A 17,529-nucleotide genomic window follows, 5' to 3' on the forward strand; every position below is an offset into this window, starting at 1 on the left:
GTCCCTCCTCTCTCCCTCTTTCATAGAAAATTAATTGTCTGGTATCCTGTTCCCACTTTATCCAATCATTTACATTTACATTTAGTCATTTAGCTGACGCTTTTATTAAAAGCGACTTACAAGTTCTGTACGACAAGTCATCAGGAAGGGCACAACTCTATCAGCTGAGTAACAATGTTCATCAAAGTGTTGAGTGCTACAGTGTAGGTTAGTTTATTAGGACAAGTGCATGACAGTAAGGTTAGTTAGGGTTAGATTTATTATTATTATTATTATTATTATTATTATTATTATTATTATTATTATTATTATTATTATTATTATTATTATTATTATTATTATTATTTTTTTTTTAGATAATGGTTGAAGAAGTTTCGGCTGTCCTAACTGGGGTGGGTAGTTCATTCCTCCACCATTATTTGTGGAGCAAGGACTGAGAAAAGGCAGGTTCTCATTGATGACCCTCCCGGAGCTCGGATAGGAGTGGGTCTGAGATGGCCAGAAGATGCAGAGTGTAGGGGTCTTGAGGGTGTGTAGTTAGAGACCATTGACCGGAGGTAGGCGGGAGCGGTTCCCTTTGCCGCACGGAAGTCATATTTACATATTTCACAGAAATTTGGCCAATCCAGATTTGCCAGTTTTAACTCTTTCTGCGCCAAAAACAAGAATTCTCATGTTTCAAATCCAACTGTTGGGCGCCAAAAACTAGTTTTCAAATTTTTTTATCCTTTTCTTTATTTTAATTTTTTTCCCATTCTAAACACTCACACGGACCTGCCTGTGTCTCCCTGGCACTGCTGCCTACGTTATAATTGCAATGACGATCGAATCCCGACAGGTGGCAGTATCGCCTACCTTTTGAACTGGGTCTCTAAGGTGTCTTTCAGTGCCTTGCTACTTCCGGCTGCAGGAATCCCTAACCCCCTCAAAGTGAAGTCAGCACACAGCCATCTGTCAGAGATTTGCTCGCCTGAAACCTATTGTTTCCCATATTATAGCCAGACCCAATGCACACGAGTAATGGCGATGATTGATTGATTGATTGATTGAAAACTTTATTAACAGATTGCAGAATGGGTACAATGAATGAATGAATGAATGAATGAATGAATGAATGAATGAATGAATGAATGAATGAATGAATGAATGAATGAAAACTTTATTTAACAGATTGCAGAATGGGTACAATACAGTACGGCTCAATACACACAATTGTTAAGGGGATCCAGACCAGAGAAAGACGTTTGTCTTGTTTACATCATGTCATGGTTTTTGCCTTATTTCACATTTCTGTGAGGGACAGCTGTCTATTTTTGCTTTATTTCACCTCTCTGTGAGGGATAGCTGTCAATCCCTGTTCCCTGTGGTTAATTGCCTCATGGGTCGGCAGGTGTGTGGGCTTGATTGCACCTGATGCAGTGCAGCTGTGCCTATGGCCATGTGGAGTCTATTTAAGTTTGGAGATTGCAGTGTCAACTGCTTTTTCATTTTCCTTGTGCTGGCTATACTTTTGGTCAGGCTTCTTATATTTAAGTGTAGTGCTGCCCTATTCAGCATTCAGCCTTCTTTTGTAGCTATACGCGTTTTTGTCTACTGGCTTAGTTTACACTTTATTTTATAAAGGCTGAGTCCTTTATGGTAGTGTTTTCTTTTGTTCTTTTGGAACTGCCATTTGCACATAAACTCCCTTGGTGGAGGTTTATTGTTTTATGTTTGCAATATAAACTCTGTTTTTAGGAGTTGCCTTTGTGGCTTATTTATTTTCTCTACAATGCCTCTTTAATGAGTGTCGTCCTGTTTTTTTGGACATTACTTATTTTCTTGAATACTCACTTTGAGGCTTCCACCTGTAAAGGTTGTTTTGTGTTGTTTATTTTTCCCCTTCTCCTAAAACGTCTGCGTAAACAGTTAGTGGTTATCCGTTTTACGTATAACTTTAAGAATCCCTATTATCTGCTCATGACCCACACACACACCCACAGCCCTCACAGAATGAAAAAGCCATGAATGGGTCAGCGGATAATACTGGTCTCGAACGTGAACTTGCTGCACAGCATCAAGAATTACTTTCACATATGGAAGCTATCAAACAATTACAAGAGCAACAAGCCCTCATGGTGATACAGCATGGGGAGATGTATGAAGGGTTGTGCAAGATGGAAGGTTCCATGCGTAATCTGGCTGACAGCATAGCCAATGCACAAATATCTTCCCAAATATCTCCTAACGTCCCTCAAGCACAACACACAGTACCCCAGCCATTTCCTCGTGAGGCTAAAGTTCAGCTCCCCTCGCGCTTTAGCGGGGAGTCAGGTAAATGCTGTGGTTTTCTGGCACAATGCCAAATAGTCTACAGAGCCCAGCCTTCTCGTTTTCAGTCTGAGGATTCACGTGTTGCCCTAATTCTATCCCTGTTGGAGGGACCTGCCCTCGATTGGGCTGTTCCACTCATATGGGCTCAGGCTCCAGTTTTAAATGACTCACAGGGACTCATGAATGAGATGGAGATCGTTTTTGATCATGAACTCTACGATAAAGAGGTTGCCATGAAGCTGACGCGCATGCGCCAGGGCGCCAGTAGTGTAGCTGAGTTTTCCATCGCTTTCAGGACACTGGCTGGGGCTACAGGCTGGCCTGAGGGACCACTCATCACTTTGTTCACCAACGCGTTATCTAATCAGGTTAAAGATGCTTTGGCGGTTGTGGGATCTCCAGACAATTTTGACACACTGGTCACTACCGCCATACGCGTTGATAACCGGATCAGAGACCGTGAGCGTGAGAGGCGGGGCCAATGTTTTCATGTCCCGCTGGAGGAGGTTTCGTCCTTTCCTCCACAACCTTCAGTGGCCAGCTCGTCTGAACCTATGCAGGTGGACAGCACTTCTGTGCGTGACTTCAGGCAGACTGGTTCTCATGTGGACTGGTGCCGGTACTGCAGGAGAAAAGGTCACACGAGGGTGGAGTGTCCGAAACTGAAGGGAAACGGTCAGTCTCGCTAGTGGGCCGAGAGACACTAGTGAGACATCACATCACCCCCTTTCGAACCTTTTTGCCTGTGGTTTTAGGCTGGAATAAGCAGTCTGTTAAGGTTGACGCCTTTTTAGACTCAGGGGCAGTGGACAGTTTCATCGATTCTAGATGGGCTGAGGACTCTAAAATACCTGTACATTCCCTCCATAAGCCCTGTAGTGTCACAGCGCTTGATGGACGGCCATTGGGTACAGGCAGTGTCACCAAAAGAACCAATTATTTATCTATGCGGGTTGCTTATGGGAACCATTCTGAGCGCATTCGATTCTTTTTGGTGGTTTCCCCAACGTATCCCATTGTGCTGGGTCATTCTTGGCTTAGTAAACACAAGCCACAGATAAATTGGGGTGAGGAGAGGGACACCGTCATGCAGTGGGGCTCCCAATGCCGTCACCGTTGTTTCCAAATTCCTCCGTCACCCATGAGTTATGATCAGTTTAGTGAGAGCGGTTGTGATCCTGTTGAAGCAGTGGGCGGTCTTGGTTTCCAGAGCCAACTCTCTAAACCATTGCACTCCCAGCCATCTGTCGATCAGGATGGGAGTTTGGAATGGGATCCACAGTTTGATTGGGACTCCCTCGGTGAGGAGGTTCTGGCGGAGGACAGTTTAGACAGTTTAGAGGCTCTGTGTGAGGACTTCTCCTCGCTTACTTGTACAGCTGACCCCCTCATGGAGAGCACCAACATCATGAGCGTGGAGTCACACCCGTTACCAGAGGGAGTTCCCACTGTCTATGCTGACCTCAGTGAGGTGTTTAGCAAACAAAGGGTCACCATCCTGCCACCGCACCGACCTTATGATTGCGCCATCGAATTGCAGCCGGGATCTATTCCCCCTCGTGGTTCCTTGTACTCGTTGTCGGTCCCCGAAAGCGCAGCTATGAACACCTACATCAAGGAGGCTGTGGCTACCGGTTTTATTAGACCTTCCACTTCACCTGCGGGATTCTTTTTTGTGGGAAAAAAGGATGGAGGACTGAGACCCTGCATCGACTACAGAGGTCTGAACAGCATTACAGTAAAAAACCGGTATCCCCTTCCCCTGATGAACTCGGCGTTCGAACGCCTCCAAGGGGCATCCATTTTTACCAAACTTGATCTCCACAATGCCTACAATCTGGTGCGCATACTCCAAGGGGATGAGTGGAAGACCGCGTTCAACACTCATAATGGTCACTACGAATACCTGGTGATGCCATTTGGTCTTACTAATGCCCCTTCAGTTTTTCAGGCGTTAATCAATGACGTGCTCAGGGAGATGTGGGAAACGTTTGTTTTCGTCTACTTAGATGACATTCTGATATTCTCCAAGTCCATTTCTGACCATGTCAAACATGTCAGGCAGGTCTTGAGGTGCCTTTTGGATGCACGGTTGTTTGTGAAGGCTGAGAAGTGTGCCTTCCATGTCTGCTCTGTGTCCTTTCTGGGATTCATTGTATCTGAGGGGAGGATTCAAATGGACCCCAAGAAGGTGTCAGCAGTGACAGACTGGCTTACACCCGTCTCGGTCAAGCAGGTGCAACGATTCCTAGGATTTGCAAACTTCTACCGTCGTTTTATTCGTAATTTCAGTTCAGTGGTAGCACCTATCACTGCACTCACCAGGAAGACAGCACCTTCCCATTTCCAGTGGACTCCCAAGGCTGAGGCAGCATTCATTGAGCTTAGGAGAAGGTTCAGTTCTGAGCCTATCCTCATTACTCCTACCCCATCCCTGCCATTTATCGTCGAGGTGGATGCTTCTGAGCTTGGAGTCAGAGCTATTCTGTCTCAACGCTCACCGTCCGACGGTAAGGTACACCCATGTGCGTACTATTCACGTGGGCTCTCGCCGGCTGAAAGAAACTATGATGTTGGGGACAGAGAGCTGTTGGCGGTCAAGTTGGCATTGGAGGAGTGGCGCCATTGGCTAGAGGGAGCTGAACACCCATTCACAGTCTGGACAGACCATACAAATTTGGAATATATCCAGGGTGCTCAGAGGAGAAACTCGCGACAGGCTCGCTGGTCACTGTTTTTCTCTCTGTTTAATTTCCTCCTGACGTACCGTCCCGGGTCTAAAAATATCAAGCCGGATGCTGTTTCCTGGTTATATGATGGATCAGAGGAGGACCGTCCTCCTGAGCCCATTGTTCCTGCAGGACAGATCCTAGCTCCTGTGACATGGAGCATTGACTCTGCTGTGCGGAGGGCACAACGTTTGGAACCAGATCCGGGTGGGGTGCCCCCGGGTCGGTTATTTGTACCAAACGGCATTCGTTCTCGGGTGTTGAAGTGGGGCCACTCCTCTCGGCTGACAGGACATCCCGGAGTGCACAGAACTCGTGACTTCTTGGCCAGAAGGTTCTGGTGGCCTGGTATGATGAAGGACATTCGGGAATTTGTGGCAGCCTGCCCCGTTTGTGCACGGAACAAAGTTTCTCAACAGTCACCACCAGGGCTGCTTCATCCTTTGCCCATTCCTAGTCGTCCGTGGAGCCACATCGCCATGGATTTTGTGACTGGTCTGCCTCCTTCTGATGGTCACAGCGTCATCATGGTGGTGGTGGATAGGTTCTCCAAAGCAGCTCACTTCATTCCGCTGGTCAAGCTGCCATCTGCTCAAGAGACCGCTCAACTGGTGGTTGACCATGTCTTCCGAATTCATGGCATCTGCCAGGATGTGGTGTCGGACCGTGGACCCCAGTTTACTGCTCGGTTTTGGAAGGCATTCTGTGCTATACTGGGTGCGACGGTTAGCCTGTCATCAGGGTTCCACCCGGAGAGCAATGGGCAAACAGAGCGCACCAACCAGTCTATGGAGAGTACGCTTCGCTGCTTGGCCTCCTCCAATCCGACCACTTGGAGTCACCAACTGGCATGGGCAGAATATGCACATAATTCATTGTGCAATGCATCCACTGGTCTCTCCCCATTTGAGGTTCAGTTTGGGTATCAGCCTCCACTGTTTCCTGAACAGGAGAGGGACGTGGGGGTGCCATCTGCAGAGGCGTTTATCCGTCGGTCTCGGGCGACATGGAAGAGGGTGCGTTCGGCTCTTGTGTGTGCTGCGGCCCGGCACAAGCGGTCGGCGGATGTACACCGTCGCCCTGCGCCTTCCTACCGTGTGGGCCAACAGGTGTGGCTTTCCATACGCGACCTTCCATTACGGGTGGAGTCGCGCAAACTCGCTCCCCGTTTTGTGGGCCCTTTCACTATTGTTCGCAAGATAAACCCAGTCACGATGCGTCTTCGGTTACCCTCGTCGATGAGGGTACACCCTACATTTCACGTATCCCGCCTTAAGCCGGTTCGGAGGAGCAGGTTGGTTCCTGCAGAGAGACCTCCACCTCCCCCTCGATTCGTTGATGGCCAACCTGTGTATACTGTACGGCGTATCCTGTCCAGTAGGCGGGTTGGTAGGGGTATACAGTACCTGGTGGACTGTCAGGGTTATGGGCCAGAGGAGCGCACGTGGGTTCTGGCCAGGGACATCTTGGACCCTGAGCTTCTTCGGGAGTTTCGGAGACGTGTCTCAGAGGGTCCATCTGGAGCCTTTCTGTGAGGGACAGCTGTCTATTTTAGCTTTATTTCACCTCTCTGTGAGGGATAGCTGTCAATCCCTGTTCCCTGTGGTTAATTGCCTCATGGGTCGGCAGGTGTGTGGGCTTGATTGCACCTGATGCAGTGCAGCTGTGCCTATGGCCATGTGGAGTCTATTTAAGTTTGGAGATTGCAGTGTCAACTGCTTTTTCATTTTCCTTGTGCTGGCTATACTTTTGGTCAGGCTTCTTATATTTAAGTGTAGTGCTGCCCTATTCAGCATTTAGCCTTCTTTTGTCGCTATACTCGTTTTCGTCTACTGGCTTAGTTTACACTTTATTTTATAAAGGCTGAGTCCTTTATGGTAGTGTTTTCTTTTGTTCTTTTGGAACTGCCCTTTGCACATAAACTCCCTTGGTGGAGGTTTATTGTTTTATGTTTGCAATATAAACTCTGTTTTTAGGAGTTGCCTTTGTGGCTTATTTATTTTCTCTACAATACCTCTTTAATGAGTGTCGTCCTGTTTTTTTGGACATTACTTATTTTCTTGAATACTCACTTTGAGGCTTCCACCTGTAAAGGTTGTTTTGTGTTGTTTATTTTTCCCCTTCTCCTAAAACGTCTGCGTAAGCAGTTAGTGGTTATCCGTTTTACGTATAACTTTAAGAATCCCTATTATCTGCTCATGACCCACACACACACCCACAGCCCTCACACATCAGGGTCCCCCATTTTCAATTCATAGTGACATTTATGACATACACAACATACATGACATCATGACATCATGACATTTATGGCATACATGACATACAGGTATATAGTACTGTTACATTTGTGACATATACGATATGCAAATATACAGTACTGTTACCCATAGATCCTAACAGAGATTATATACATATGATGGGGAGGAGACTGTACATTTGGAGGGGGTGGGTGGGTGGGAGAAAAAATATACATACGGTGGGGAGAAAATATATACATACGGTGGGGAGGGGGGGTTGGACCTATTTGGGCCAGTTTCGAATTGCAGCCTCCCGTAGGTGCTCTTTGAGAGCAGTTTTGAATGTGGGTAGGGATTCACATCTTTTTACAGCTGTGGGTAGGGCGTTCCACATTGTTGTGGCATAATTGCTAAATGTGTTTAGTCCCTTGTTTGAGCCGAATCTGGGTTGCACATGATTTGTGGAACTCCCTCTGGTGTTGTGGGCGTGGTATTCACTGACCTTTGGGAAGTATTTCGACATGTACATGGGTACCTGTGTGGTGTAGTGTATCTTGTAGACTAGGCCCATTGCAAGTTGCTGTACTCTGTCGTGTACTCTAAGCCATCCTAGGTACAGTAGTGAAAGTGGGCAGGAGTGAGGTGGGTTCTAGGAGTAAGGTCAAGTAGTAGTCTGACCAGTTTGTTTTGTGATGTTTGTAATCTTGTTTTTAGCGCCTTTGAGGTGCTTTGGTACCATGAGGTGCAAGCATAGTCGTAGTACCCTTGAATGAGTGCTCCTGCCAGAGTCTTGCGGTGCTATGGGTTAAACTCACTTTCACCCTTAAAAGACACATAGACACGTTGCAAAGCAGTGAGTTCACTTCTTGGTATAGCGGTCTGTGCTGTTGCCCGCGGTGTGGGAGACCACGGGTTCAAAACTCCATCGGGCATTGAAGTTTAAGGTGACAATGTCACGTAGGCGGCTGGGTGGCGTAGCGGAGATTGCGCTCGTCACCAATGCAAGAGGCTCCGGTCTCAACTCCCCGAGTCAGCATTGTCTGCGGCTTGGGCCAGTCGTCATACTATCTCAATTGGCAGAGGTAGCGGGTGGAAAGTCGTTGGGTGACGCCTGTACAGCAGAGACAGGAAGTATCGGGGGCAGCGTGAGCCTCCCACGCGTTACTCCTCGCCACGAGAGTCCGCGCTGTCTGGTGAAAAGATGCGACAGGCTGCCTCCTCGTGTACCGGAGGGGACACGTGATGCAAGGCATAGTCTAGCAATGTTCAAGACAGGGGAGGGGAGAATTGAAGGGGAGAATTGGCTATACGAAATTGGGATGGGAGAAAAATAGAAAATAAGGAGAAAAAGTGGATAAAAAAAAGGTGACAATGTCACAACCGTTACATATACAAGTTTTTAAGTTGTGTGCCCTAGCAGCAGACCCCTTCTCCATTAGTGTCAGGAGAACGATTAGTTCTCAAAGTAGTTCATTATATAGCTTGCACCGGCCAGTGGCCAGATACAGATCACACATGATATGAGGAGAGGACGAGGGAATGCAGAGAAAGACACACACACACACACACACACACACACACACACACACAAGAGGGGCAGGGTTGTGGGAGAGCGAGTGGAGGGAGATACATGCATGAATGATATCAAGAGAGAGAGAGAGAGAGAGAGAGAGAGAGAGAGAGAGAGAGAGAGAGAGAGAGAGAGAGAGAGAGAGAGAGAGAGAGAGAGAGAGAGAGAGAGACACACACACAGACACACAGACACACAGACACACAGAGACAGAGACACACAGAGACAGAGACAGACAGACAGGCTTCTCTCTTTATATATAGCGGTGCTCAGTACTGTTGAGTGTAAATAACACATATTTAGGAAAAGTCAAGGATTGGGAACATCACAGCTTTTATACAATATGCAAGCGGTCCTGTTGACCGCCCTGGCAGTCCGAGTGTTAAGGCCATGAGTATACTTTTCTCAACTACATCATTACCCCATGATGGACTCATAATTCAGGGCTTTAGTAAGTACAATGGTCGCATATAAAACCTTTTTTTGAAGTGCGTGTTGATATCTAGGGAGAAATCACCTTGTCACGCCCCGTCATATATGACAACAGTTATATCTTGATATTTCTTTATTGTTTTTGCTCCATGGAGTTCTCTCCTGATTGGATAAAGTGAGAACAGGATACCAGATTTTTGGTTTACAGCAGAGTGGAGGGACTTGGAGACCCATGAGGGCGGCACGGTGGTGTAGTGGTTAACACTGTCACCTCACAGCTAGAAGGTCCTGGGTTCGATTCCCGCTTGGGGACCAGGTCTACCTAGGCCTTTCTGTGTGGAGTTTGCATGTTCTCCCCGTGCTCGCAAGATAAGATAATAAGATAAACCCAATGGAAAGACATGCGGAACAGATCACCAACGCTGTCGCATCCCTGACGAAGACGGACAGGAGCACTTGAATTGGTCCCCGGGCGCGGCCCACGCTGCAGCCCATGTCTGCTCCCGGCTGCCCTTGGGGGGAAGGACGACGGGATGGGAAAGGTGCAGAGAGACATGTCATCAGTGCGTGTGTGTGTTCCTGTGGCAAGAAGACTTCTTCTACTGACCACACACTCTATATCGGCATGGCCGCCTAGTTATAGTTGAAAGTGGGGGTGCACATTCTTTTTTTTTTTTTTTTTTTCTTTTTTTTGACAGGCAAGGTTTGGCAGATTTTTTTTTTTATTTAATGAACCTGTACGTGCAATTTCCTGCAATATAGAGCCTTCAATCTTGACCAATAAAGCTGCTCTTTTCACTATAAAACTCAGTTTATATTGCAGTATGATAGCCAATTACTATAATAATAATAATATATTAATATATATATATATACTGTATATACACTGTATATTGATTTTTCGCTCATTCATTTTTATTAAATCAATCTCCTTTCAAATAGGCCAAGTTTTTAATAAGAAAGAGAAAAAAGATATATTTCCATTACCTGTAAATCTTGTGTCTCTTTCTCTCCTTCTCTGCCTCCTCCCTGAGTCTGCAGTGCACAATCATGACATCGATCTAAAAAAAAAAAAAAAAAAAAAAAAAGTAAAAAAAAAAATAATTTAGGCCCCTCGTCACTATAGGCCCACGGGCCGCGGCCGTCGTTAATACGGCCCTGCTCGTCTGCCATATAGATAGCGTTAACGTTTGCAAATGAAGTCAACGTCATCCAGCTCACAGTGCCTCACACCACATATCTAGATAACGTTAGCTAGCGGCTAGCACTAAAGCTAACGCCAACCAGAGAGGGAAACGTTATTATTTATTCGAGGAAACCGTATGACCAGATCGCAATTCGGGACCGTGAAACACTTTTATTGTATTGCGTGGTAGAACCGTAGAAGTTCTACTACCACTCAATAGTAACTTATGTCTAACATAATCCTTTTATTTGAACAACTTACTGGAAAAGCCTGCCTGCCTGCCTGCCTGCCACCAATATTATGACACAATCTGTGGGCTTTGATTTACACTCAGCCTACCCGCTGCAGCCGTGCAGCCAGACTGCAGCGCTGTGTGCTGAAGGTCTACGCGCTGGAGATGGGAGGTACTGGATCAAACCATAATGGGGCAGGGGGGGGGGTTCGCAATCTTTGGAAACTTAAAAACTTGTTATTAAGTGTCATTGCGTATTATTAATTTGATTGAAATTACGTATGGTTAGATTTATATATTGGGGGGGGGGTATATCATATTTTTCATATGATCAAAAAGTGGTGGAGCAAGATCATAACCTTGCTCCCCCAAGTTCAATAGTGGGAGAGCAGCCGCTCCCGGTGCTCTTAGGGCCAGGCGGCTATGTATATCGGTGATGGCTGTAGCAATGTAGAGCTATTATTCTAGTATTCTTGTTTTTCTGTGTGGACGGTGAAAATATATATATGAGTATGAATGAGCGAGACAATGTATTTGAGAAAGAATAATATTAATATAGAATATTCAAATGATGCCTTCGCCTTTTCCATCAAAACTTCAACCAAGACCAGGATGGGTCAGTGTTACAGTGTTGTCTACAGTGTTAGACAAATTACACTGTCAAGAGATGTAAGCTTGGTGTCTCCGTGTGCTGAACATCCCATCCTCATCATATCATTCATTCTAGCACCACACTGGGTTCCATGACAGAATTATCACACATTCTATGGCACCTGTTTTTAAATGAGATCGTCTCCACTGGGTGAAGGGAAGAGTGCATACGAGAAATGGATCCTTCCTCCTCTTTCTGCCTGTGGCAAATACACGAGCATGGGGGGGTGTGAATGTCAGGCCAAATGTCTCCTCTCACACACACCCTTATGTACATTTAAACATACACACATGCACATGTTGTGTACACACACACATGCACAGGCATAAATATATGCACGTACAAATTGCACACACACAGCCGTACACATGCACACAAACAAAGACACACACTTATACACAGACATACAGATGCGCACACACACACACACACACGTGCGCGCATGCACACACAAATGCGTACACACACACACACACACACACACACACACACACACACACACACAGGCAGACATAAATATGCACATACAAATTGTGCACACTCAAAAACACACACAGACATACAGATGCACACACACACGCAGGCATGCGCACCCCCCCACACACACACAAACAAACAAACACACACGCTTACACCCCCATAAATACTCCAGCTCCCTCAGGCCAGCAGTGCTATCCACAGGCAAAGAGGCTTGAGCTTTGATGTCATGCCCACATCGACCCACCCATCCACAGGCTCCACTCAGCCACACAGCAGCAGCCCAGTCCTCCCTCTGCTCACTTGACACCAGTTCAGACCAGGCCACTGAGCTGTGGACGTACTTCCTAATGGCTTTGATGAACATCACCGGTTCGAGCCCCGGTCAAGGCCGTTGTCGGAAAGTGGTGTTGTTGTCCAGCAGGGGGCACTCTGTCCTCTGGACTTGTCAGTAACAATGCTCCTGTTGTTTTTTTTTTTTTTATCCACTTTTTCTCCCATTTTCTATATTTTCTCCCATCCCAATTTCGTATCATCCAATTCAACCCTCCCCTGTCACGAACACTGTTTCTTGCCTCCCACAAGCCGGCTGCAATGTGGACTAAGTCATACATAGCACAAGTCCCCTCCGGTACTTGAGGTAACAGCAGTCGCATCTTTTCACCTGCGCAGCTCGATCTCTCAGTGGCGAGGAGTAACGCGTGGGAGGCTCACGCTGCCCCCGACACTTCCTGATTCTACTGCGCAGGCGCACCAACCGACCTGTAGGAGTCGCTGTCCACAACGCCCGATCCCCACCCATCAGTTTCCCACCCCCTAATACGGCCAATGTGTATTAGTATGAACGACCAGCTAAACTGAAAGCAATGTGGAGCACTGGGCTCGAACAGGCGAGCCCAGCGTCTCCGCATTCGTGGCGAGCACCTTGCCCACTACGCCACGTAGCCACCCACAATGCTCCTGTTGTTATGGTGATAGGGACACCGTACAGCTGCGAGTGCCATCCTTCGGATGAGACGCTAAACCGAGGTCCTGACTGAATTTGGTCGTTAAAGAACCCAGGGCGTCTATCGCAAAGAGCAGGGGGTTCCCTGACATTCCTGGCCAAATTCCCAATCAGGTCTCTGACATCAAGGCCACCTTAACTGGCTGATATCAATCCCTGTCTCCTGAGCCGTTCAGCCATTGTGTAGTGTGATGTGTGCCTGGCAGTCATTGAGCCTGCGTAGCCCAAGGTTGGGTGCTACCAGTGGTGGTGAAGGAGGCCATTTCCGCCCTACATTGTGGGGAGAGATTTGAGTGTCTAGAAAAGCGCTATATAAATGTAATGATGATCATTTGATCTCTTCTTATCATGTATCCACCTAGAAGAACTACATTTAGATGCATTAAGTAAATGAGGGTTACACATGTATACGTTTATTCATCTTCACAGTCAAGTGTCTGGTCCCACTTGAATGAAAGTCTATAATACTGTACATTGTAAGTATAATGCATGTCTATCTACACTATATTACAACTGTGGGGGGCTTCTACCCTGCTTCACTTGCCATGTCAGGTCTTGGTGCAAAGAATGCTTCACCCATTCATTTTCAGCATAATATACAGCAAGTTGATGAATCTGGATTTATAAATGGTTCCATTACATTAACCAGAATTCAATATATACTGTATAATACCACAGCCAGAATTATGAATACTGTCAGCTAGTAGTTGTCATGGAATGTGCCATAAGCTGTCGGAAGCATTTATAAATATAGAAGATTTAAAAAAAAAAAAAAAAAATCTCAACCTGAATAATTAATGAAACATTCAAAACCAATAACCATCACTGTCTGTAACATACTGAAATGTTTTAGTTCTCTTGTCCAGGAGAGGAAAATTCCATGTAAACAGCATTTGAAAACACATCTCTTTAACTTGGCTTTTAACTGTATTTAGTAAATCATTTTATAAAAAAAATCTTCTTTCTATTTATTTTATTGCTTGTGATATGCAATTTGTCTACTGAGTCCTGCATTTTATAATTGTATTATTAATTTGTATTTGTACATTTTATTTTTTGTTTTGTCAAAGCACTCTGGGCTGCATGAAAAGTGCTCTATAAATAATGTTTATTATTATTTATTATTATTATTATTATTATTATTATTATTATTATTATTATTATTATTATTATTATTATTATTATTATTATTATTATTATTAATAATATTAATATATATTATTATTATTATTATTATTATTATTATTATTATTATTATTATTATTATTATTATTATTATTATTATTATTATTATTATTATTATACAGGACATGCTGGTAGTTGTGTAGAGCATGGAAGGGACCAGATACCCATGTGGCCGACATACTTTATGAGAGATTCTAATGTATCTGGTCTTACACACTATATAATATCTAATTACATACTGTATGAACCATATGGAGCACATGGAATCTGACAGAGGCAACACACACTCTGTGCAAAGTGATATTCAAAAGTGACCAAATGTAACCAGCTAATGTTATAGTTTGTTCGTTCCGGTCAATTACATTTACAGATTCCAATTTCTATTCTAATATCGGAAATCAGTAATCAGTAACCAATCACGTTTTAAAAGGTAACATCGGGCCAACCCCCCCTGCTTGTGTTTAGGTCGGTACTGTGGCTACACCAAACCCAAGTCCGTGGTGTCTCTGGATAACCGCTTGATTGTCTACTTCGACACCAACGACGCCACAACGGACCAGGGCTTCAAGGCTCACTACAAGGCGGTGGCTCCAGAGAGCGCGGCGGGTAAGAGACTGGAAAATGTTCAGATTCAGATTCAGATTCCTTTATTAAGCCATATGTGTAACCACATTGGTAATTGTCTCAGCGTTACAGAGCATTTTTCCATACATTTTCTTTTCACATAACAACAACAGACACAGGACAAAGACAGTGCAGTGCAGGGTTAATCATTTGAATAAATATATATATATATATAAAAAGTGTAAAGTGCAGTGCAGAGTTCCAGGTCAGTCCCAGTGCAGAATTCTTGCCAGTGTCATTGTTATTGTGCCAGTGTCACTTGGGGGTGGAGGGGGGGGGGGGGGGGGGGGGGGGGGTCCTGAGGCATTGATCAGCCTGGCGGCTGAGGGGAAGAAACTTAGTCTATGACAAGCTTTCACAGCCTTTGGGATCCGCAGCCTTCTCCCAGAGGGGAGCAGGGTGAAGAGGCTGTGTCCGGGGTGGGAGGGGTCGGCGACCGTCGGCCATGATCTTTCTTGCCCTCTTCAGCGCCCTGGAGTCGTGCAGGGACCTGAGGGAGGGCAGGGGACAGCCGAGGGGACAGCCCTCTCCGCGGAGCGAATCACCCGCTGCAGCTTGGCGAGATCTTTTGCCGCTGCAGCGGGGAACCAGGAGATGATGGAGTGGGTGAGGATGGACTCAATGATGGCCGTGTAAAATTGGGCCATCGTGGTCCTCGGCAGTTGGAATTTCTTCAACTGCCGGAGGAAGAACATCCTCCCCTGGGCCTTTTTAAGCAGGGCCATGATGTTTAGCTCCACTTCAAATGTCCTTCTCCGACCTCAGCCGCGTGAGTTGGGCTGAAAACCAGGGCTTGTTGTTGTTGAAGATCATCCTAGAGCGGAGGGGAACACACACCTCCTCGCCGAGGCTGATGGAAGACGTCACAGTATCTGTATATTCATCCAGGTTGTTCCCAGCCTCAGGCCCCGCCCACTCAACAGCGTCCTGGTCACAGCCTGCCCTCTCCAGCCAGGCGCGGAGACACTCGCACGCCTCACTGGACCACACTCTGAAGCTCCGCACTACAGGTTCTGAGAGTTTTAATCTCTGCCTGTAGCGAGGGTTCAGGTGGATAAGATGGTGATCACTGTTGCCCAGCGCAGCACGGGGGACAGAATGGTAGGCCTGCCGAATTGTACCACCGTCTGTAGTGTGATAGTGAAAGGGTTAACCTTCTGTAGTGTGGTAGTGAAAGGGTTAACCTTCTGTCGTGTGGTAGTGAAAGGGTTACGTGGTAGCTTATTGCTCTGAGGGAAGTCTTTCTCATGTGATTGACCTAGAAAGCAGGTGTCATTATGACGCACGCTGGGTGAGATGTTGGGTGGGCGGGGGATTGTGGGTATCCTTGAGGTGCCTGTGGAGCTGAGGTGTCCTCCATCCTCCTTGTTGCCAGAAATAGCCGGAGCTGGTGGCCATGTCCAAGGTGACCGCGGGGATCTGCTGACCCCCGGATTCCCACACCAGAACTACCAGGACGGAGCACTGTACCAGGTACACACACACACACACACACACACACACACACACACACACACACACACACACACACACACACACACACACACACACACACACACGCACACACACACACACACACATACACACACACACACACACACACACACACACACACACACACACATACACATATACACACACACATACACATACATGTACACACACACGTACTCAGGTAATAAGAGGGAGTAGGCAGGGGCAAGGCAGTCCAACAGGCAAGGGGTTATACACGGGTTCAGGTCCTCATACGTTCCGGGAATAGGCAAGAAGAATAGTCAGGCAGGCGGAAGTCAGAGCACGTTATCCAAGCACGAGATCAGGGTGAAGAGCCAGGTATCGGATTGCGGGGAAAGGAGGACAACAAAGGGTTAGGCACAGTCATAGATCAATGGACTAGATTAATTCACAAGAGCACAATAAACACGACTGACTGGGAAAACACAAAGTTACAATTTAGCAGCATCATAACATCTGAGGCGGGTTATATAGATGACGTAATCGGCCCACAGACGTCAATCAGCTGCTCCGCTGACAGCAGCACACCTGAACTCCATTAACGAGAGAGAGAGAGAGAGAGAGAGAGAGAGAGAGAGAGAGAGAGAGAGAGAGAGAGAGAGAGAGAGAGAGAGAGAGAGAGAGAGAGAGAGAGAGAGAGAGAGAGAGAAGCCAGGCATAGACATATCAGCATTACAGTATCTGTATAGACAGTATACTTACCTTAAGGTTAAAGCTGTTGTACCGTTTACAGTGCAAATGATTTTCCAATAGACTATATATACATTTTAAAACTGCATAATTCAGAACATCGAAGGTTGCAGTCTATTTGTGAGAGCTGCTGTCTTTCTTTTAGTAATTTTATTTTCTTTGTGTACAACGGACATTAAAACCATCCTTCCCATCTGCACCTGTCCATTACTGTAAAAACCTTGTTATTCAGTCAGTAGACTAGCTGCTATTTTAAATGAGCTCAATTGTCTTTTTGTGCCGAAAAGGCAAGAGATTAGTGTAAAAGACATATTACATCATCGACCACAACTCAATGACTCCCTATGAGACCACTGTGAGGTAAACAAGAGTATTGTATTTTCAATTCAAACGGATTCATTTGACACAATAAGCAGACTCTGAATGTGGGCCTTATTAGCATTCCCCAAGTAAATACAACACCACAGCATCTGAGTGTGATCATAACGGCCACTCGTATCACTGATTAGTCAATTTAGTTAAGATTTGGAAATGAATTTAAAGGGTCACTCACTATGCAGTTTCGGGGGAGGGGATTTGTAACATTTGCATAAGCTGCAGTTAGTGTACAAACATATTTACTATACATGTAATGCTTAGAATTATTGTATCTTATGTTATCATAAGTCAAAGCGAAAT

At 45.9% G+C, this 17,529-nt stretch overlaps 1 protein-coding gene across 1 annotated transcript in view; it reads left to right on the forward strand.

Moving 5' to 3' along the window:
* Positions 1 to 17,529, forward strand: part of LOC311231736 (cubilin) — a gene marked incomplete at both ends in the record, with an annotated part of 148,654 nt that overhangs the window by 32,566 nt on the left and 98,559 nt on the right. The window contains 2 exons of the mRNA XM_084318359.1: positions 14,488 to 14,628; positions 16,022 to 16,119. Of these exons, the coding sequence (XP_084174485.1) occupies positions 14,488 to 14,628; positions 16,022 to 16,119 (239 nt within the window). The remainder of the gene's footprint in view (positions 1 to 14,487; positions 14,629 to 16,021; positions 16,120 to 17,529) is intronic.

This window comes from Notolepis coatsorum, assembly GCF_963971535.1.
Source record: "Notolepis coatsorum genome assembly, chromosome: 7".
Taxonomy (NCBI): Eukaryota; Metazoa; Chordata; class Actinopteri; order Aulopiformes; family Paralepididae; genus Notolepis; species Notolepis coatsorum.